This window comes from Megalops cyprinoides, chromosome 11, assembly GCF_013368585.1.
Source record: "Megalops cyprinoides isolate fMegCyp1 chromosome 11, fMegCyp1.pri, whole genome shotgun sequence".
Taxonomy (NCBI): domain Eukaryota; kingdom Metazoa; phylum Chordata; class Actinopteri; order Elopiformes; family Megalopidae; genus Megalops; species Megalops cyprinoides.
The window spans coordinates 35,637,601-35,660,153 of NC_050593.1; the positions used below are offsets into that span (position 1 = coordinate 35,637,601).

At 47.8% G+C, this 22,553-nt stretch overlaps 1 protein-coding gene across 1 annotated transcript in view; it reads left to right on the top strand.

The window, feature by feature from the left end:
• cwc22 (CWC22 spliceosome associated protein homolog) overlaps positions 1–21,068 on the top strand; it is a gene marked incomplete at its 5' end in the record, with an annotated part of 32,365 nt that extends 11,297 nt beyond the window's left edge. The window contains 8 exons of the mRNA XM_036540020.1: positions 1,163–1,247; positions 6,055–6,115; positions 14,786–14,863; positions 15,128–15,280; positions 15,869–15,996; positions 16,123–16,224; positions 16,385–16,587; positions 19,662–21,068. Coding sequence (XP_036395913.1) covers positions 1,163–1,247; positions 6,055–6,115; positions 14,786–14,863; positions 15,128–15,280; positions 15,869–15,996; positions 16,123–16,224; positions 16,385–16,587; positions 19,662–20,761 — 1,910 coding nt within the window. The remainder of the gene's footprint in view (positions 1–1,162; positions 1,248–6,054; positions 6,116–14,785; positions 14,864–15,127; positions 15,281–15,868; positions 15,997–16,122; positions 16,225–16,384; positions 16,588–19,661) is intronic.
• Between the last annotated feature and the right edge of the window lie 1,485 nt (positions 21,069–22,553).

Genomic DNA, 22,553 nt, shown 5'->3' on the forward strand with positions numbered 1-22,553 from the left:
AAGCAGAAACCTGAAGTGTACTGTCCCGTGTAGGGGTGGGGTGCGTTTACCAGTAGATATTTGCTGGTGTGTGTGTGTGTGTATTTTGTTGTACTCATGTCTGAGTAACATATTGCTTAATGCCCTCATTGCTGTCTGTTTTAAGCGATGTTGTTCAGTTCTCAACATGTCATCACTCATAAAATGTTTTCACATCAAGTCTTGCATAGTTGCCCATATTGTCTTGTGGTCAGCAGCTTCTGAGGCAATTCCACATTTCAATGTAACATATGATTTTGGTACCATGCATTGAGCAGAATAGTTTGTCATTAGAAAGTTTTTTTCTTTTTTGTTTTTTTATGTTTACGTAGAAGCTTTAGTGCATGTGGCTTATTGGTCACATAGCTGACTGAAAGCAGCAACACCAAACAAGTTATTTTCACTGAATCAACAGAGTTGTTTTTCACAGAATCTGTTCATTTAAGACCGCAGTTGTAAATATTTTCTGATGTCACAAATATCCCAAGATTCTCTAGTGCTGAACTGGAGGAGCAGGGTAGCAGGGATTTTACAGACTGCTCCCTAACCCCTGAGCAATCGTTGGAGTGGCCTTTGACACGCTTGGCCTTCAGTGGTACGTAATGCAGGGGGAAAAGGTTGCGTATGAAGTCCGTCCGGGATAAGAAACTTCTCTCCTGCTTTTCCAGGCTGATTCCGACAGTCTCCTCGGTGTGTTAGACAGCGCTGTCTGGCAAGATATCATTCGCACATCTCTGCTCATGACTGCCGTCACCTCTGAAGTCTAGATTGTCTAAGTGTCTTTTGCGGATGAAGTGAAAATACGCATTGTGTGCTTTTGGGCGCGTTTCTGGCTTTCACACATCATCAGATTATTTATAATGCTGCGGAATGCGCGTGTCGTGGCAAGCGCGACCGGTGTGATCTCGCTGCCTCCCCACTTTGCGCTCTGTCACGCAGCTCTGGCTGTTCGGAGAGAGCGCTGCCCTGCTAATTACTTCAGCGGGGAAGCATCCCTCACAGACTGTGTGTGAAGTTTAAAAATAATGCCAGCAACGAGGAGCTTTGCCCTCTAGAGGACAAATATCACATGAAAACAGTCCCACAGTACAGCAGTGAGTCAAAGTTGACTTTCCTGTTTTTTTTTTTCTTTCTCCGTTTTCAGAACAAGAGAAAGTCACTATTTTCGACAAGACCGAAGTGAACCTGGTGGCGTTTCGCCGGACCATCTACCTGGCCATCCAGTCCAGGTCAGTGCTCGGTGTGCTGTCCAGGGCCTCTTTACACTGAGGGAAAGTGACTGAGTTACAGCCAAATCAGTAATCAGACACCAGCTGTGGAAATGTCCCTTTTCAGCACAGTATTAAAAAACAGCACAAAGAAGACACTCAGCAGATGCTGTTTAAACCTGGCCAAATTTCAGGATGAGAGAAAGATGTCTGTCCATTCCTGGAGCCCTGGAGATGTATTTGTGTGTGATTGAAGCGTGGTTCAGAGGTGTAGAGGGAGGCAGTGGTTTCTCTGCGCTGTGCTGCGCTGGAGGCAGAGCGGGGAAGCTGTTTGGAAGTTAGGCTCAGAAATGTGAGGGTCATTACAGGATGCTGGGTAAACGGTTTGGCTGGCTCCGCCGGCCTGGCTGAAGCCTGCCAGGAGGATCATAAAGGTAAGAGCTGGAATGAAGCGGCGTTAGTGTGCCTGGTGGAGCATCGGTGTTCCCTCTGAGCCAGACAGACCCGCTCCCCCGGGCAGAGCTCCGTTACAGAGCTGGACCCGCGTGTAGCCAGACCGGGCCGCAGTTCTGCGAGCGCTGGGGGAGCTGGGCCTCTCCCTCGCAGCGGGGGATGACGGAGCGAGGCGGGAGTTTTCGGGGGAGGAAGGGCCTGTCATTACTGCTCGGCAGCTCTGAACCTCCGCCACATGCAGGGTGGTGAGGTGGGCGAGAGGAGAGAAGGCAGGGAGTATTCAGTGTGTGGCTCTGGGCCTGTAAGCAGGGGAGTGTTAGCATAGCACCCTGCTTAGTCAGGCACAGGGAAGATAAAGCAAACATGTCAGGCTAACTTGGGTGAACTTGGGTTTGAATAGTGTTGCACTCACACTTACTGGTCCGGGAGTGTTAGGCTGGTCTGATACTGATGCTTGTTCAGCTGGAATGGATACGCCTCTGTTTAATTGTGCAGGAATTCGCTCTGGGTAAGAGCATCTGCTAAATGAATGTGATGTAATGTACTTGTGTTTGTCTCCCCTTCGGAATGAGTGTTTGTGACTTACTGTAAATGATCTGAAACAGAATGGATTTGGCTTCAGTGCTGTTCACCTTTTGCATCCTTTGAAGCAGGGCAGGGGTGCCCAGAATGCAAGAGGAAGTTTTTGGGGTTGTCCTTTTTCAGCCTGGATTGCAGCATCATTAGATATTGATTTCTCAGTGTGTTGCTGGTAGAATGACCTTCCCACAGTACGGTGACAAAAGCTAAGTGGATGTTATTCATTACGCGTCCATACAGGGATTGAAAGCTAGCTGCCACAGGCATCTTTTGATTCAATAAATGTTGTCCCAGTAGATTCCTAGCACAACTGTTTCCCTAAATTACGCCTCAGATACAAGGTGCAGTCAAGGTAAAAGATAAAAGAATCTTGACATAAATTTACTAGTTCCTGTCAGCTATAAGTCGGTATAGCTGGTGATGGCTAGCTATTAGATATAGCAAACCTTGCTAGCTGGCTAGCTGTCTGTGTAGCTTACAGCCTACAGATAGTGCTGGGGGAAGCAGCTGCTATGGAGTCTGCTATATGAGCTAGCTGGGCATGTGTATAATACAGGGGCTCTATTTACAGTAAGCTGGCTGCTAGTGCCTATAGCTCACAGTTTTGGTAGGAATCTGCTTAGCTGTTCGCAGTGATTGCAGCTAGCTCACGGTAAATACGGCATTATTTTAAAAAAAAAAACAAAGACACTTAAAGACAAACAAAAAGTTTATTTTGCCAGTTAGCTAGCTCCATTTATCCCTGCCCCAAAAGGTGTTTCTATAAATAGTCGGTTAGCTAGCAAGCCAGGAGAACACTCTTCCATGCATTAAAACAGAATCCTTAAAATAGTTATTATTTGATATTTTTTTTTAAAGATGGCACACCATCTGCACCATTCGATGGAAAGAAGCCATTAGAATTTGCAGAGAGAAAGCAGGACCCGTTCATCTCCCACTGGCATTGGCATTTCTGCTGTGTCTACTTTTATATTGTTCAACTATTTCTACGTGCACAAGTTAGGAAGAAAGAAAAACTTTTAAGGCACCCTCACTGCTGGGTAAGGCATAGAGACTTAACAGCAGCAGTATGAAATATAGGCCAGCTGTTACCAGCTGCTCAGCTGGTGAACTAGTTCTGATTGAGTGATAAGTAGGTCTTGAGCTGGTAAAAGATGTGCAGAGTGGAAGGACACACACACGCACACAAACACACACTTACACACGTACACACACATGCGCACAAACACACGTACACACACGTACACACTCTCTCACTCACTCACACTCTCACTCTCACTCTCACTCTCACTCTCACTCTCACTCTCACTCTCACTCTCACTCTCACTCTCACTCTCACTCTCACTCTCACTCACACACACACACACACACACACTCTCTCACTCACTCACTCACACGCGCACGCTCACACATGCACACACGCACACAGAGAGGCAGCCGTGTGATATGGCTGATGCCGGATCTCCCCTGAGAATCAGTGTCTTTAAGACTTGAAAGAACAGCTGTGGCAGAAGCAGTGGCCTCAGCAGGGCCAGAAACACCCACCATGCAGTGAGTGAAGCCCAGTCCTGCCCTGCTCTCCTGCAGGAGCAACCTCAACACCTCCTCTCCTGCTATACCCTGCACCTCCTAATGCAGCCCTGCTCTCCTGCAGGAGGAACCTCAACACCTCCTCTCCTGCTATACCCTGCACCTCCTAATGCAGCCCTGCTCTCCTGCAGGAGAAACCTGAACACCTCCTCTCCTGCTATACCCTGCACCTCCTAATGCAGCCCTGCTCTCCTGCAGGAGGAACCTCAACACCTCCTCTCCTGCTATACCCTGCACCTCCTAATGCAGCCCTGCTCTCCTGCAGGAGGAACCTCAACACCTCCTCTCCTGCTATACCCTGCACCTCCTAATGCAGCCCTGCTCTCCTGCAGGAGAAACCTGAACACCTCCTCTCCTGCTATACCCTGCACCTCCTAATGCAGCCCTGCTCTCCTGCAGGAGAAACCTGAACACCTCCTGTGCTGTTATACCCTGCACCTGCTAATCCAGCCCTGCTCTCCTGCAGGAGAAACCTGAACACCTCCTGTGCTGTTATACCCTGCACCTCCTAATCCAGCCCTGCTCTCCTGCAGGAGGAACCTCAACACCTCCTCTCCTGCTATACCCTGCACCTCCTAATGCAGCCCTGCTCTCCTGCAGGAGAAACCTGAACACCTCCTCTCCTGCTATACCCTGCACCTCCTAATGCAGCCCTGCTCTCCTGCAGGAGAAACCTGAACACCTCCTGTGCTGTTATACCCTGCACCTGCTAATCCAGCCCTGCTCTCCTGCAGGAGAAACCTGAACACCTCCTGTGCTGTTATACCCTGCACCTCCTAATGCAGCCCTGCTCTCCTGCAGGAGAAACCTGAACACCTCCTGTGCTGTTATACCCTGCCCTGTGAACTCTGAATGCTGTGCTGCCTGTTTATGACAACAGCAGCTTCATCATCATGGAGCACGCTCAGCCTCTTAGCTTACTCTCTTTTCTCAGTGGTGTCAAGCTGTGCGTTTCTCGCTGAAACAGGCAAGGTCGTATCGCGTCCTTGGGCAGCAGGATGGCGAGACCGGCTGCGGTGGCTGTGACGTGATTAATATGCAGTTTACAGGGTCTCCATCTCCTGGTTGCCACTGGTTTATGGCTAATTAATTAGACTTATCAAAGTGCTCCACAGGCTCGGCCACCTGATTGTTATCTAATCGTTTCTCCTGTAACCTGTGGGGATCTCATGCAGATCGTAACACCATTTTGCAGGCCTATTAAAACATCCAAAATGCTTACTGAGGGGGACAGAGGCACATTTTGTGCCTAGCTAGCAGTGAATTCTTTTCTCAGGAGCGGCCCCCCATACCCTTTTACAGCTGTGATAAATAGATTAGCAGCACTGAAGTGGCCACCACAAAGCCCATGGCATATGTTAAATTGAGTTACATCGCATTAGGGCAGGTGCAACATGACAGGCAGCAAAATGTTTGCGGAAAAAAGTGTCTGTCAGCGGGTTTGGAAATAAAACGGCAGCTCCGATGCACTGATGCGTTGCTATTTTAAGTGTAATATTGATCCGCCGGCGATTCCTAAATGAAAATATGTCCAGGCGTGGCGGAGACTTGCAGGTTAACGCAGGGATGCGGAATGTTTGCCTGGCGGTGCGGCAGTAACGCGTGTTCGTCCACAGAGCTGTGGCGGGAGGACCGGATACCCTCATCATCAGGGAACAGCTCGGGCAGCAGGACAGAGAAGCCATGTTTGTTCTGGTGTTAGCAGCGCTCCGTACTCTTCTACCTGATGGGGTCATTCCTTAAATATTCAGATGTTTAGAGTTGTTTGTGGTGTGCGCTGCTAGCTATTGGCGTCTCCAGTATGTTTTGTTGAAACATTTTTTATGTTCTGTTTTGTTTGCTGCATTTTCTTGTGGTTGTGTTCCAAAACCAAAGTCATCTTTCTTACACTGTTTACAGAAAGGTCTATGTTTAGGAAAGGAATAGAAGTGGTTTTGGATATTTACTTCTCAGTTTCAGACTTAATTAGCCATTCTACTTTTCATTCTAGGGAGCTGTTTGCAAAATATTGTGTGTCTAAATATTCTTTACTTTTCCATCAAGGAACAACAGATAAAATCCCATGATGCAGTATTGTTTTTAAGATATGTCGTTATGCACATGAAAATTATTTAGACAATTGACTATACCAGCTGTACACAATATATGTGTAATATGAACTCATAACAGAACTCAAACCGAAATGGGAATTTTTTTGTGTCAACAGCTTAGACTTTGAAGAATGTGCCCACAAGCTGATAAAGATGGACTTCCCCGAGAGCCAGACGGTAAGTTTACCTCCTACGATACACCTCTACCTCTACCTGTACCTCTACGTCTGCCACTACCTCTGCCAGGTACCTCTGCCTTTACCTGTACTTGTATCTCTATCTGTGTGTTTCATCATATCAGTCATCTGCTTAGATTACTTCCATAAAAAAAATCATACAAAAGGCTCTTTCTTAAGTTGTTCTAAATTAATATGTTCCAGAAGCACACTGTATTTCCTTTGGCTGCTTTAGCAAGGGTAGAGAACCTCCATGTAGGCGATGGCTATTCCCACAATTTCACTTAATGCCTCTCCTGCCATTAACAGGCCATTTTCTCTAACTACCACACAGCTGGTGTGCTTCAGGAATGGATTCTTTACGTTATACTCTCACGGTAATACAGATTATTTATTGTCAAAATAGCCAATGTTGCAGAGCTAAGTTAGCATTGCATTAGTGTTAGTAATTAACACTGCTGGAGGTAGTGGTGTTTTGAATGCACAGGGATCTGTTGTAAACATTCTGCAGAATAATGTTGGCCTTCGAGCACATACCCATAGTCCTTCGGCCTTTTTCAGCAGTGTGTTGTTCATGTTCTTAGTATACTCCCCCTGGCTGAAATTCTGGAGTTCACCTCGCAAGCTGTCTGCAAAGTTTATAACTTAGTAATAAGCTTTAGTAATAGTATGCTTATGTTATCCTGCTAGTATTACTTAGTACATGAAGTATTACTAGATAAATTTTGATCTATAAATTATTGGAGAACGTTGATATTGAAAAATTGTGAACTTCAGAGTTCCCCAAATGTGTGTTAGATTAAAATCATTCAGTAGACATCTTGTAAATTTAAATGGGATTTTTATGTTTTAATATTACTTTTCTAGCATGCATCTCAGGACCGTTTTGCCATATGGCATTTTAACAGCAGTGAGAGGCTGTATGTCCTGACCTGGTATATGGCAGTAGATGTTCAATTTTATGGGTGCAGGAGCGGTGTTGCTGTTTCAGGGAGTATGTACTGGCAGACAGTAAGAAGGAGAGCCAGGCTTCGGTGCAGCCATGCCTTGAGAAAGTTAGATCTGTTCCTTTATTTATGTGGTGAGTCATGGTGTGGTCCAGGACAGAGACCTTAGACAAGTGAGGGAAATGAAACTGCTGCCCAGCTGTGAGGCCCTTTTTTAGTTCTTTCCCTTATTTCTGTTCCTTTGGTCAGCCCTCAGCGCGACAAGGTTTGCAGTGACATTCTGTTGTAGGACAGTGTGTGCTAAAGTGCATCTTTTCCAGGATTAGTGTCACGTTTTAAGTCAGTGCTCACAATGCTATGGGTTACATCCTCGACAGAAATGTTATCACAGTCAGCAACCATCCCCTGTAATAAATATTCATGAGGTGACAGGTTAGGTATTCCAGAGGAGAGGGAAATATCAGTAGTTATCAAATATTAGCCAAATACAATAATGATTATGTCATAGAGTCCTCCTCTGCCTACTTTTCAAGAGCCCTAGTTCAAAGATGCAATGATACATGTGTGAACGTAAAAAACATCCTAAATAAGCAAACGTCCTAAGACATCCCAAGTGTATGAACTGCTGGCCTTATCGGTCCTTTAAACAGCAGAACCTGCCAGCACCACTAGGAGGCGCTGCAGAGGCGGGCAGTGTGATATTAGAAAGCTGCCTGAATAGCCTTACATTTGAAAGTCATTGGTACAGCTGTCATTTTTCACGTTGGAGAGAAGAGGCAGTGAGGTGTTTATGATGGATACACGGCGCCAGATCCCTGAAGGGCTGCTTATATAACAGCAGGGTTTTCAGCGAGCCCTTTCCGTGCTCCCGCAGTTTCCCTCTGCAGGCAGTTCCGTGTGCAGTACCTCTGCAGCCTGTCTGCTGTGAAATGGTTGGATCTGAAACGTGTGGATCTGCTCTGGGTTTGTGGTGAGTCCATGCACACCTGCACAGGTGGGACTCCTCTGATGCACAGGGAATAGATTGCTCATGTCTGGGTTGCTGCTTGTTCAACTGTAATCCCCAGTCACGCGCGCGTGCGCACACACACACACACACACACACACACACACACACACGTGCACACACACACACACACACACACACACGTGCGCGCGCGCGCACACACACACACACACACACTCTTTCTCTTTCTCTTTGTAAAAGCCTTCCGGTTCTGAGTGTAAAGTAAGGAACTGAGCCGGTCTGGTGTGTATGTGGCATGGGCCTTTACTGCAGTTCAGTTGTAGTGCTCAGGTATTGCAGTTTTTGTAATTGTATTAATGTTCAAAAATATTACTACTTCATCAATCACACTGAATGCTAATTAAAACGAAATGTAGCGTTTTATTGAACATAACTGCAGTCTATTTAGCCAAAGTCGTATAAAATAACCTCCAAAAATTGTTTTGTCAGTATAAAAATCTGTAATAGAAAGCAATTTGTAATGCATCACAAAGTCATCTGATTGATGTTATAATTTGCTGCAGTCGGAGCGTCACCCTCCTTTCCCCCGGAGTTCTGTGTGAAAAATGTGATTGCAGTGTCCCTGGGAACTGTGGCGTCAGGTGCAGCTCATTATTAATGGTGTCGGTTCAGCACGGCTCTAAGAGGGTTTATTTCACTGCAGAGTGTTAGTTAACTAAGTTTAGGTGCTTTTCTAAGGCCACCAAGGTAGAGTGACATTCTTTGGTCCCACGTCTTTCCCTCCCTCCCCTAAGCGGTTAATGAATGAGTATCCAGACTTTGTCGCTGGCTGGCTGTTTTACTGGGATGTGTAATGACTCTGAGATCCCTGCAGGTGCAGGTTGAAACTCTGCCAGCGTCTCTCCCTCATCACGCCGGCAGTCTCACAGGGGGAGAGAGGCAGGGCTGAAGGGCTCGGGCAGGTCGAGCACGTCTCCCAAACCAAACGCTTTTGCAGGAGGGCTTCTTCTGTCCAAAGCAGCTGCATGTGGAAAAGGTGACCCAGCGCAGCAGGTCCGGGCAGCGCGTTCGGGAAGGTGCTTCTGTGGGGAGACAGCACACGTGCTAGCAGAAGCAGCTGTGTGCCCAGTTTCCAATGGGAACGCGTTCCTAACCTGGAGCGGTTTTATCAGCTCATTCCAGTGTGCAGTAATGTGGGAATTTGGGAGTTGGAATAGTGACCGGGACTCAGTTTCCCATACAGAACGTCTGAAAGTGCATAGCCTACACCCCCAATCCATCAACATTTGGGAGTTGGAATAGTGACCGGGACTCAGTTTCCCATACAGAATGTCTGAAAGTGCAAAGCCTACACCCCCAATCCATCACAACGACAGTGTTTTCCTTTTGGACTGGCATGAACAGCACTGTGGTGTACAGCTCAGTTTGTTGGGTAGCATGTCCCGCCCCACCTCCCCACCCCCGCCCCCCATCAGGGCTCTGTGCTCCTAACCTACAGCTTACTGCTCAGCCACCCCAACCTGAACAAAGCTGGGTCTGAATACAGGTCACATTGGGGGAGGATAATTCATCCTGTCTGATTAATTTTACCCCCTCCCCCCCTCTGTAATAAGAAATCTAAATTGAAAAATACAAAGCCTTGATGCCTTAGGTTTCATCTTGTTGTTGGGGCATTCAGTGTCTTACTCTGGGAAGGAAGAATTTTCGCTTTCAGACAGTGATGAGTTTTTTAGTCCTGGTAATTGCTGAAAGACCTCTAACTGCTGCTCAGAAAGTCATCTTTTGCCACAGTGTCATTGTTATTGATGGTGATTATGTTGGCTGAAAGTCATTCTGGATAAGAACATCTACGAAATGATAATAATGTAATGTAAATTACAACATTGTGACCATGCTGGCATTGGCCATTTAGGGGTTTGTGTTAAAAATGACTGCAGTTGATTGAAGAGCTGCAGACGTTAATTGAAGGACCAAGAATGTGCCACCTGGAAGGACAATATGAAGAGGCTTGTGGCCATGTGATGTCTGAGTGACGGAGAAGGGGCCTGGTTATGGGGTCTTGCTCGCCTCCTGCTGGTAGCTGTCAGCATCGTTATTGCTTTTGTCATAGCAAACACGCCCTGATGCTGAGTGAATCGTTTATCCACAGCCACGTCCTGCCTTACTCACCGAGCATCTCTTGATCCCCAGGTTCTGACAGCTGCAGTGAAGTTGATAAAAAAAAATGTATGTGTGTGGTGAAGTTTGCTGTCCAGATTGCATTCATGGTGTTAAATCAGCAGTGTTTTAATGATTCAGAACCAAGATTCCTTGGCATTAACATTTGCATGGTTCATTTTGGTGCGGGCCTCCCTTGCCGTTTTTCATTGGATTAATGGCGTAAAATATCAGGGCTAGATTTGGGTGCTCTGGTACACCCTTTGATCCTTAGTTGTGATGTACGTTGTTTTATGACATGCCATGTATTATAAAAATAATCTCACATTTTGTGTCAGTCATTAACTAAGGCAATCAAAATTTTGCTAATTTAATCATATTAACCTTTAATCACGCAGTTCTGGTGATGTCTGAAACTAGAGTTGCTCAAAGGAACTGTCTCAGAGAAGGAATTTTCTCAGAAAAAGGGCACTTTGACCTCATCTGAAAAGTCATCAATGGTTTACCCTACAGCTGTCATCATATAGAGTGTGTATGCGTTCAAATATTATATGTATATATGTGTAGATAGAGCTTTTAGATGCCAGAATAAACTCCAGCAATGGCAGACTATAAAAATAGAATTCAAGTTATTATAGTCTTTTATAGTTTTATAGTTTTTTATTCTTTTTATTACCAGTTTAGGAATAAATAAACACATCATTGCTGTAACAGCCTGGGTTCACATTCATAACTATGCAAGTTATTCTGTCTCATGAAAAGCAAACGGGAGCTTTGAGTTCTTTTACCACACAAGACAGAGGCTGCAGACACTTACTGTGGGGGAAAAAAAGACTTTGAGCTGGTGAGAACCACAGTGAATTCATCTGTAAGTTGTTGGGCAGTTTAAGGTAACTGATGAGGAACTTGCACGCATTATGTGCTGTTCACATCTACATATGAACATGCACAGTAAGTGTAAGTTTATGTACATTCATGAGCAAAACAAGATGCATGGGATTAGAATTTATTATTCATTAAAGAGAGAAGAGGAGCTCTCCACCCACTGCAGGTGTGGTACGTGATGGAGCTGAAACTGCTGATGGCTGCAGTGTTCCGTAACGAAGCGGTGAGAAATTTGGTGAGGTTCGGAGCGCTGCGCTCTAGACGTCCACGTCAGAAATTTGGCAGCGGGGTGCTGAGAGGGAACAGCGGGGCAGGTGCCCCCGTTACAGGGTCTGGAGAAAGCCCTGTGCTTCTGTCCCGCGTTTTTACAGGAACCAGCCCTTCCGAAACGGAGCAGGGTGAGGGTGGATGTGAATTTGAGCAGCTGGTCATTAAGTATCAGCAGGTTTGAAAGGCACTTGATGTTCAGCTAGAGAAAATAAAGTAACAGACACAGTCTTGTTAGTGAAACGGATTTATCTTAAGGAATGAAATGCTGCTGATTAGCTAGAAAACGACACCAAACCAGTGATGGGAACTGTGGGCATGGGGGCATTTAAGGAGAGCATGGGGGTACTTTTTTGGTATTGCTTTGGGTACTTCTCTCCTGGTATTTAGTTTAGAAAAAGCCTTGTGCATAATTGGAGTTGGGATTGTAAATTTAATCACATTTGGAAAAGAACCCCAGGGAAAGTATTTAGTTGGACATAAACTAAATTAATACTGGGTACATCTTTTTTTTTGAGTGCAGCGGCCGCTGTCAGGAGCGTCATCACTGGAAGCCAGGGAGCTGGGTACATCTAAAAAAAAAAAAAAAAAAGTCAACCATGTTTTTCTGCACTCATAAAGTAACCCCGTGTGTCTGTGTGCTGTTAGGGGGGCAGACTGCAGCGGCAGGTTTTGAAAAGCTTGCCCTGGTTCACTCGATGTTATTTAAAAAGGTGTTTTTCTGCAGTGGCCCTTAACTGATGGGGTTCTGTGTTTCTGGGGTCACCGCGCTGAGCCCCGCTGCTGGAGTGTAGGGGTTAGGGGTCTGGAGGGGAGCTGCTGTGTGGTCTGTCTGATGGGGCTAATGTCAGCACGAGCATCACCGCCTTTCCACTCAGTGCAGCTGAGCAATTCAGTTATCTGGCTCTGAATTGTACAGACTGGCTATGTGCAGGTGTTTCAGTGAGGAATGGAGACTCCCAGCTGAATGTCACAGATATTCTGTGGTTGTGGAATGACTTCGTATTTGCACAATATACACTGCACAAAGACACACAGTGGACAAATACATATGGCATATGCAATACAATAAATGCATACCAGACAGATGCACACTGCACATATGTGTATGTGTGCTTCAGTGAGCTCTCAGGATGTGACCTAACTCTGGGGGGGGAAATGTGGAAACCAATCAGGGAGAGGAGTGAAGCGAGTTAAGAAAAGAAATGGATAAAGCTTTCCCTGCGCTCTCTGCCACTGTAATGGAAAGGAAATGGATTGCGTTATGCCTGAGAGCAGATGGTGTGCCATCTCCCAAAAACACTCCGACCCTGCTCCCCCCATCACCCCTCTCACATCGCGGCGTTAGATAATCCGCACTCCAGCTATTTACTTATTTATGTATCGCAATTGAAAACAGTGAGGCCTGTTTCTGAGTGCTGTGCTGCCACTCACTCTGGTACCTGCAGGCTGACAGCAGCTCTCACCTGTGCCGGCCGGGACCAGCCCCGGCCTGCAGGTGTGAAAACGGCGGCCTCCTGCTCCTGCTGCAGACAGCGTTAACCTGGACCGGAGCCAGGCTGCCTGCATTTAGGCCAGGGGTCAGACCTGCTGCATGGCCAGTGGGAATGTGGCTTGTGCCATATGCTGGTCTGCTGTGTGCACTGTACGGGCACCGCCCTCTCACTGAAAGACCAATCGGAGCACACGGCGTCCCCTAGAGACCGGGGTCATGTGATGCAGACAAACGTCGTCCTCTTGTGTTGCACGGTTAAGAGAGTCATGATGGATTAATGACTCGGAGAGCAATTCATCATCAGAGGGAAGCCTTCCAATTTACTTTAAAGTACTTTTAGACACTAAATAAATAATAAAGGTCAGATTAACCTGTCTGTCATTGAAGAGAAGAGGGAGTACATGGTGGTTTCAGGTGAAGCCCTGCTCATGTGTTGGGGGCAGTCTAAGAGTCCGCTGTACAAGCCTGGTGAGAGAGCGGTGCAGGGATGGTCTCACTCTTGTTCTCCACGGTGTGAGTGTGTTCAAGGGAGTCTAAGCGTTGAGAGAGAGCGGTGCAGGGGTGAGCTCATTCTTGGTTCTGCTGCGAGTGAGTTTGTGGTGAGGGCAGTGGGAAAAGATTTCAACTGAAGCCCTGCTCATGTGTTGGGGACAGTCTAAGTGCTGGGAGAGAGCACAGTGCTGGGGTGGTCTCCTTCCTGCTTCTCCATGGTGTGAGTGTGTGGTGATGGCACTGGGAAACGAGGGTTGCGTTCGTCTGCAGCCGGTTTGGAAAGAGCGTCTCGGAATGAGACATGCACTGTGAACACTGTGGACACTGCATTCATCTGTCAGACATACAGCGTCCCGTCGGCCGCGGTGTGCAGGGACTGCGGCGAGGCCTGGCCCTCTACTGCAGCCCTGCTGCAGCCTCACCGCGCACACCTCCCGTCCCACGCTCTGCACGCTCCGAGTTACTGCACCATTGCATCATCATGGCCGCTACTTTCCTGTCTTCCCTAAGACTGAAAAATCTCCCAACGCTGAAACTTTTCTCATGACTCAGACGTTTCCGTTATCGTAGCTGTCATTGTCCCGAGCGTTTGGCTGTGCTCTGTTCATAACCGTGTCTCTCGCCTGCTCTCACGCCTCCCGCGCGCTCTGAGGGCAGCGGCCGCTATCGGGATCGGCACGCCTTGGGGGGGGGGGGGGGGCTGCGGAGACAGGAGCTGGGGAGAGGAGCTGTGGGGCCTCCTCCAACCCCCGCTGGAGCTCAGCCTGTCTCCGCTCACTCCCAGCCTCCTCTCTCTGTGTGCTCCTCCTCTCTCTGTTCCTCCTGCACTCTGTCTGTGCTCCTCCTTTCCCTTCATCTTCTGTGTGTCCTCCTTTCTGTGTTCCTCTCTCTCTCTCTGTGCTCCTGCTCTCTGCGCGCTCCTGCACTTTCTGTGCTCCTCTTTTCCGTTCAGCCTCCGTTCCGTCCAGCCTTCTCTGTCTGTGTGTCCTCCTTTCTGTGCTCCTGTCTCTGTGTGCTCCTGCAGGCGGTGTAACGCCCTCTGTGTGCTCCTGCAGGCGGTGTAACGCCCCCTGTGTGCTCCTGCAGGCTGTGTAACGCCCTCTGTGTGCTCCTGCAGTATAACTCCCCCTGTGTGCTCCTGCAGGCTGTGTAACGCCCTCTGTGTGCTCCTGCAGTATAACACCCTCTGTGTGCTCCTGCAGTATAACGCCCTCTGTGCTCCTGCAGGCTGTGTAACGCCCTCTGTGTGCTCCTGCAGTATAACGCCCTCTGTGTGCTCCTGCAGTATAACGCCCTCTGTGTGCTCCTGCAGTATAACGCCCTCTGTGTGCTCCTGCAGGCTGTGTAACACCCTCTGTGTGCTCCTGCAGGCTGTGTAACGCCCTCTGTGTGCTCCTGCAGGCTGTGTAACGCCCTCTGTGCTCCTGCAGGCGGTGTAACGCCCTCTGTTTCTCCCCACAGAAAGAGCTGTGCAACATGATTCTGGACTGCTGCGCGCAGCAGAGGACCTATGAGAAGTTCTTCGGGCTCCTGGCTGGGGTCAGTCTTTCACAAGATTCACATTTTCATCATGTTAACATTGTTTAGAGCATTAATGGGTATGGGATTTAAAAATGTAGAAAATGATTGCCTATAAAACTGTGCCAGTTGTAGCCGATTCTGCAGACATTCGATAGTTCTTACCTTTTCGATTCTGAGACCTCCTCTGTGTGTGTGTGTGTGTGTGTGTGTGTGTGCGTGTGTGTGTGTGTGCGTGTGTGTGTGTGTTTGTGTGTGTGTGTGTGTGTGTGTGCGCCCGCACAGCGTTTCTGCCTGCTGAAGAAGGACTACATGGAGAGCTTCGAGGCGATATTCCAGGAGCAGTATGAGACCATTCACCGCCTCGAAACCAACAAATTACGCAACGTGGCCAGAATGTTTGCTCATCTCCTGTACACAGATTCCATTCCCTGGAGCGTAAGCACCAAAAAATAATTTTAAATCCAAATTCGTAATTTAATGTTCTGGTATTTGCACGTCAAACAGAATTCACCACTGGTTTAACTATTTTTAGTAAAAAGGATTTTCATTTTGCTTTACCTTAAGTGGGGAAATCTTGCTGTGGTCGTTAATGCTTGAAATGTTTTTGATTCTCATGGCAGAAGATTTTTTTGGAAGGGCATTTAGGGAAAGGGGGGGGGTGCCTCTCTCCTGTTGTTCAGTTTAGAAAAAGCCTTGTGCATAATTGGAGTTGGGATTGTAAATGTAATCGCATTTGATAAAGAACCCCAGGGAAAAGTATTTAGTTGGACATATAATAAATTAATATTGGGTACATCTAAAAAAAAAAAGTTAACGATGTTTTTGTACAGTCTTAAAGTAACACTGTGTGCCTGTGTGCAGCTGGGGGGGCAGGCCGCAGTGTTTGTGTCAGGTCTTGAAAGGCTTGCCCTGGTTTACGCCATGTTTTGATCATTAATGCCCGAAATGTGTGTGCTTGTCCAGGCATTAGATGTTTGGAAGGGTAGTGTTTGGTTTGGCTGAGTGTTGTTTTCTGTCCCGAAGGTGATGGAGTGCATAAAAATGAGCGAAGACACCACGACATCGTCCAGCCGGATCTTCGTTAAGATTCTGTTCCAGGAGCTCTGCGCCTACATGGGCCTTCCCAAACTCAACGAGCGGCTGAAGGATATGTGAGTCTGTCCTTATTGTATGGCAGTTGATACTGTGTGCCCTTTCCTGAAACAGCCACCTATTGCCTGTAAACAGACTCTGGCTGGTGTGACGGATTAAGGTTGTAATTCTGTTTAACTTTGCAGCACATTGCAGTCGTTCTTCGAGGGACTCTTTCCACGAGACAACCCCAGGAACACGAGATTTGCCATCAACTTCTTCACTTCCATCGGCCTGGGTGGTCTTACGTGAGTACACAGGCACACACACGCGCACAGGCACACGCGCACACACACACACACACACACACACACATACACAGTCGCACTGATGTCTGAAGGCATTCTTTATGTCTTTCTCTCTCTCCTTGTCTCTGTCTCTGTTTCTGTCCCTCTCTCTCTCCTGCAGAGATGAACTCCGTGAGCATCTGAAGAACGCTCCCAAGATGATCATGACGCAGAACCAGGAGGTGGAGTCGTCGGACTCTGACTCCTCCTCCTCCTCCTCGGAGTCGTCGTCCTCGGACGACAGCAGCAGCAGCAGTGACAGTGACAGCAGCTCTGACTCCTCCTCCAGCGGGTCTGAGGACTCGTCCAGCAGCAGCAGCTCAGGTATCCGAACCCCCCCCCCCTTACACTTACACACAGAGGCGCACTGCTGGGGAGAGGTCTTATCCAGCCACTGACAGCAGAGACACGCTGCTGGGGAGAGGTCTTATCCAGCCACTGACAGCAGAGACACGCTGCTGGGGAGAGGTCTTATCCAGCCACTGACAGCAGAGACACGCTGCTGGGGAGAGGTCTTATCCTGTCACTGACAGCAGAGACACAGTCTGTTTCAGGCCTTGAGATAAATGACACTGAATTATGTTAGCACATTAACACAAAGTGACAAAGTTTGTGTCGCTCAGTCATCAAGGAGCAATATGACTCGCCTCTGACTGTGTCCTAAACTGTGTTTGTTCCCCTAAACGAGATTGCGGCGTGGAAGCAGAGCGTTCAGGTTCAGCTGGAGCTGAGCGGCTCAGGAAGGACAGCGGGCTGCTCTCTCCTCAGGTGCTGATTTCACTGCTGTTTCGGCTCCCTGCCCCCTGAGCTGCTCCTTTCCTGAAGGAGACGCGTCTCTCACACACGGAGTCACCTGTGTGACCTCCAGAGAACAGCACACTGAGCTGAGAGTTAACAGCGATGCAAAATCAATGGGAATAATTCCCTACGTGCAACATCAGATGGACTGAACACACACAAACTGGCATTCGTTTGCTCATGAGTTCAAGTTCACTTCCATTTCCTGGCCTGTGGAAGCGAGCTTAAACTGGGGGGAAAGCAGTTTGAGAGCACACCTGAGTCGAATACGGGTGAGCTGAAGGTTACAAAACTTTGAGCATTGAGCTTTCTGCCACACCTGCATCAGAATGACCTCACAGCAGGTATATTCCTGTAAACTGCTACTGGCTGCTAGAACCTTCCAGGGGTCAGCTCTGTGCGTGAGCAGCGAAAGGCTGGCAGTGTGCGACCTTAAATTACTTGCTGTAATATCACAGGTCACTGCTGGAAACTGGAAGACGGCTTGATACCAGAGTTCGTCACACAGGTGCACAGTTGCCAATGCTCTTGGGTTTTTTTATTCATTAATTAATGAGTGGATTTGTGGCCATGCTTCAATTAGTCATAAATAGAAATATTTGCAAGTAAATATAAAGTTGCTAGCTAGTTTGTTGTCGTTAGCTGCTGGTACATTCACGTTACTAATGATGAAAGTGGAGTTGTTATACATTTGCCTCATTTTAAACGCTGATAGATCTGGCTGTGTTATTTAACTGCATTGGTCTGGTAAGTGCTGTAAGTTGTTATGTAATTGAGATAATGATACCAAAATGTTCCCACCTCAGCCTTTCTAAAAAAACATGTTAATCAGTGCCAATGTAGCCGCTAGCCAGCGTGGCCATTACCTAATGTAGCCGTTAGGCAGCGTGGCCATTACCCAGTGTAGCCGTTAGCCAGCGTGGCCATTACCCAGTGTAGCTGTTAGGCAGTGTGTTGTTTTGCTGCTCTTGCCAGGCATTTTATTAGCTTTTTTTCCATTTGATGAATTATAATATATCAAATTGGTGTCATTTTGCATAGCTTTGTTCTGCAGATGTCCTCACTGACAGAGCAGTGGGCTGCAGTTGTTATTGTGTTTGTTTGTGTTTATTGAAGAAAGTCGGGTTGAGCACTTTGGGAGAGGAACCCGCAAGCCCAACACTCCAAGTACTACTCTGCACTGAGAAAAATCAACACTGCACTCACTCAGTACATCAACACTGCACCCACTGTGCATTTCGGCTAGTTTTCCGTCAGGCCAAACTCTATCATCGTGTCTCACAGTATTTGTATCACTGAAGGTCTTCCTTTGCCAGCCAGAGGTACTTAGGAAATGAAAGGTCCTCCTCGTGAGTGGGAGTTGTATATTAGGGTTTTTTTGTGGTTATTCGTGTAATTGAGTTAAAATCCAATAGAATATTTTAAGACTTATCTGGTTTCTGCAGCCCTAATTGAAATGGCTAATCATAGTACTATACATCCAAGATAAAATGCTTTGGATGGTGATTTCGCTGAATGCATATATTTTTGTTTCCTCGCATCCTCCCAGTGGATCTTTAAAAAGAAATTTGACGCTGGCTCACTTGGCTCTTATTGATTCCCTTACAGCACGACGCAGCAGAAATGAAAAAAAATTGGAGATTCAGCTCACTGGCTTTGTGTCTCAGAGCCTCGGTACTGTGGGGCACTCAGCACTGCTGCACTGCACCCCACAGCCCGGCCTTTAGCGCACCCCCCCCGGTGCTCGAGGGGTTAGTGCCTTCCACCTCCGTCCCACCTAATTACGCTCCCCTTCCTGTAAGGTCAGGCCCTCGTTTCCTGGATCCCGCTGTGAGGGGTTTCCCTGGAGATGGCCGTCTGGGCACGCCTTGTCCAGAGGAATGTGTCCGCTAAGCTCCTCCGGTCCACTCTTCTCCTCTCTCTTCAGCCAAATTCTTTTAATTGACTGCTCTCACACGAGCTCGCAGCAGAGAGACTTGCCTCAGAAGGGATTTGCACTTGAGCTGAAAAAAAAAAAGTTTAAGTACAGCTCCCCATCCCCGGAAGTCAGCTGCCTCCCTGTAATTACATCTCACATCTGTAGTTTTAATTAGAAGCTGCATTCACAAACGCATTAGTCACTGGCTTTTGTGTTGTGTAAACCTCTAGGATTATCTTCAGTTTGTGTATGATTGAAGCGGTAGCTGAGTAAAAGATAAAATTCTCCTTTGATTGTTGATTGGCGTTGGTTGTTTTTAGACCTGTGCGAATTGTTTCTAAATGAATTAAGACTGAAAATCTGACATGTTTACAAGACCTTAAACTGTTCTGCTCCACAGTGCAGATTCATTTTGTTTTATTACTGAGACGTACCTCCCAGCATGAGTGAAAACGCTCCTGAAACGCCTCTCTCTGCTCGTTTCATTATTGAAGAGCCTCAGGTCAGCAATCCCACTCATCCAAAAGCTGCAAAAAATTGACATCAGTCTTGTGTATGGCAGTTTCCCGAAATGACAGAACTGTGTAAGAGTTGAGCTTTGATTGCCATCTGACTCCTGTGTGAGCCGTCAGTGAAGAGTGCAGAAATCCATGAGTTGTTTTTTGTTTGTCGTGTTCTGCAGATTCGGACTCCGGCCGTAAGAAGAAACGGAGCAGGAAGAGGAGCAGGGAGAAAGCCTCCAACAGGAAGGCCTCCGGAGAGCAGGCCAGCAAGACCCGGGAGGACCGGCACCGAGAGGCCCCGCGGCGGGACCGGGACCGGGATGAGGAGTCCCCCGCACGCGGCCGGGGCGACAGGGCCCACAAGGACCAGAACCGCCGGCAGGAAACGGACCACGACGACAACCCGGCCGAGTCGCGCAAGCACAGAGACGCGCTGAAGAAGAGCTCTCAGGTGGAGCAGGACAGAGACAGGCACCGCAGCCGGGACCGGGAGCCCCCGAACCGCGGCAGGGAGAGGTCCAAATCCCGGGACCGAGAGCCCCCGACCCGCGGCAGGGAGAGGTCCAAATCCCGGGACCGAGAGCCCCCGACCCGCGGCAGGGAGAGGTCCAAATCCCGGGACCGGGAGCCCATGAACCGCGGCAGGGAGAGGTCCAAATCCCGGGACCGGGAGCCCATGAACCGTGGCAGAGAGAGGTCCAAATCACGGGACCGAGAGCCCATGAACCGCGGCAGGGAGAGGTCCAAATCCCGGGACCGAGAGCCCCCAACCCGCGGCAGGGAGAGGTCCAAATCACGGGACCGGGAGCCCCCGAACCGTGGCAGGGAGAGGTCCAAATCCCGGGACCGGGAGCCCATGAACCGCGGCAGGGAGAGGTCCAAATCCCGGGACCGAGAGCCCCCAACCCGCGGCAGGGAGAGGTCCAAATCCCGGGACCGAGAGCCCATGAACCGCGGCAGGGAGAGGTCCAAATCCCGGGACCGGGAGCCCATGAACCGCGGCAGGGAGCGGTCCAAATCCCGGGACCGGGAGCCCATGAACCGCGGCAGGGAGAGGTCCAAATCCCGGGACCGGGAGCCCATGAACCGCGGCAGGGAGAGGTCCAAATCCCGGGACCGGGAGCGGAGCCGCAAGGACGCCGACAGCAGAGACTCGTACAGGAACGGGGTGGAGAGGCGAGCGGAGAGGGCCGACAAGGAGAACAGGCACGCCAACAGACACAGGGAGTCCCGCAGGAGCCAGGAGAGGAGGGACAGCTCTCCCCGGAGGCGCAGATAGCTCGCACCTCCCACACCGGCCTCCTTTACACGGGCCTTCTCCAAACGATATATTTTTTTGGTTATTTTCTGTTTTCTGAAACTGAAGCGTTTAGCCATTACCTGTGAGTGACGTGATTTGGGAAACCCAGGTCCTGCAGCGTCTCTCAGGAGCAGATGGGTCATTTACAGTGGGAAAGTCTTGTCCTTTTTCTTTTTTTTTTTAACTTTTTTTCGGTATAAATGTGAAAGGCTGTTTGGGTTTCTGAGATCTGTACTGTTGCTTAAGTAGGAAACGCTTGTGATCTATTTGTAACACAGTGTGTATTATTCATCCAAACTTTAAAAAAAATATTTTTAATTGTGTTGATTTAAAAAAAAAAAAAAGACTGTTGAATTATGTACTGAATTTATTAAAGCTGATATTTTGTAAAGCGTTATTATTTGGCACCAAAATACTTGCTTAAAACTTTGTTACAGAAGTTATGCCTCCTTTGAAACAGTTCATGCTTACTTTGCATCCACATGCACATTGAATTCTGCAAAACTTGGAAGTGTTTAACAACACAAAGAAAAAAAGTTCTAGCATTTCTAATTCTGGCATTCCTCTTTCTGCAGGTCTGCTTATTCTCAGTTGAAAATAGCTGCCTCATAGTTCTTTAAATGACTATGAGGACGTTTTGGATGTCCAGATGTCTAGACTTGTGCGTTAAAAGGGATAGTTTATGTATTGGACCTGGCTCAACAGCAGATGCCTCTTTAGCGGGATGTGGTGGGTGTCCTGAAATCTGAGCTGAAGAGCTCCCGGATGAGCACCCAGTGAGGACACTCTGGTTAGCCATTCAGCAGTGAGAAATGAAATTGGGACCTTGATTTTTAAACATTTACAAACAGTTCTGTCAGTCTCCTGCAGATAGCTGTGTTCTTTTAAGTGACGGTTTTAGATTCAGAACACCTTATTATGCATTGGCAGCAATGGAGGTACTTGGCTGAGGCAATCTGAAAGATTAGGTAATGCAATTTTCATGTGCAGGGAAAAAAGGGGGGGGCGTCCTTACCAGATACATCTCAAGAGTTACTCAACCTTTGAATTGAATTTGCCTTGACTTTTACTGGTTCACAATCGGTACCAGCAACAGAACAGGTCCAGAACCAAGCCCAACTCATGCCCAGGATTTTGCCATTTCCATTCCAGAAGAGCTAGGAAAGAAACCAGCTGAAAGGGAAACCGGTCTGAAGTTGTTGTCAGCAGTGGCTGCTCATTGCTGTATTTGTGAAAGTGATTTGGGTGTGGTCAGTGCAGTGTGGCTGAGGGACATGTTGCTAAAGGGACATCCACCAATGCTACGGTTGTGTCCTGCCCATAGGACATTCTCATGGCTGATCTGCGTAAAGTTTGTTTTGAGCTGTGAATTTAATGTGTGTCTGTACTTTTTAGCATTTTTGTTATTTTGGGAATTAAATATCAACATTCTGTATTTTTATTAAGACTGTGTAGTCTTCATTTTGGCTGCAATGGAGCGAACCCAGGAGTCCGCTGTCTTACGTCTTGTATGTTCCCAACGTTGAACAGTGTCTATTCAGTTACTGTCAGAGAACCTTTGGCCAATCTTCCACAGAGGGAGTGCAGATGCTGGTTAATGTGTTTGTAACACTTAGCTGAACTTCAGAGCTTTTGAATTCAGACCTATGCAGCTATTTATTCCAGTACATGTGTTTGTTACCGCCTAATTAGGTGAATTTCAAGTGTACACCTGGGAAGGGGTCTTTGTGGTCAGACTTCTAATTAAAGAAGGATATTAGAAAGGTTTGTC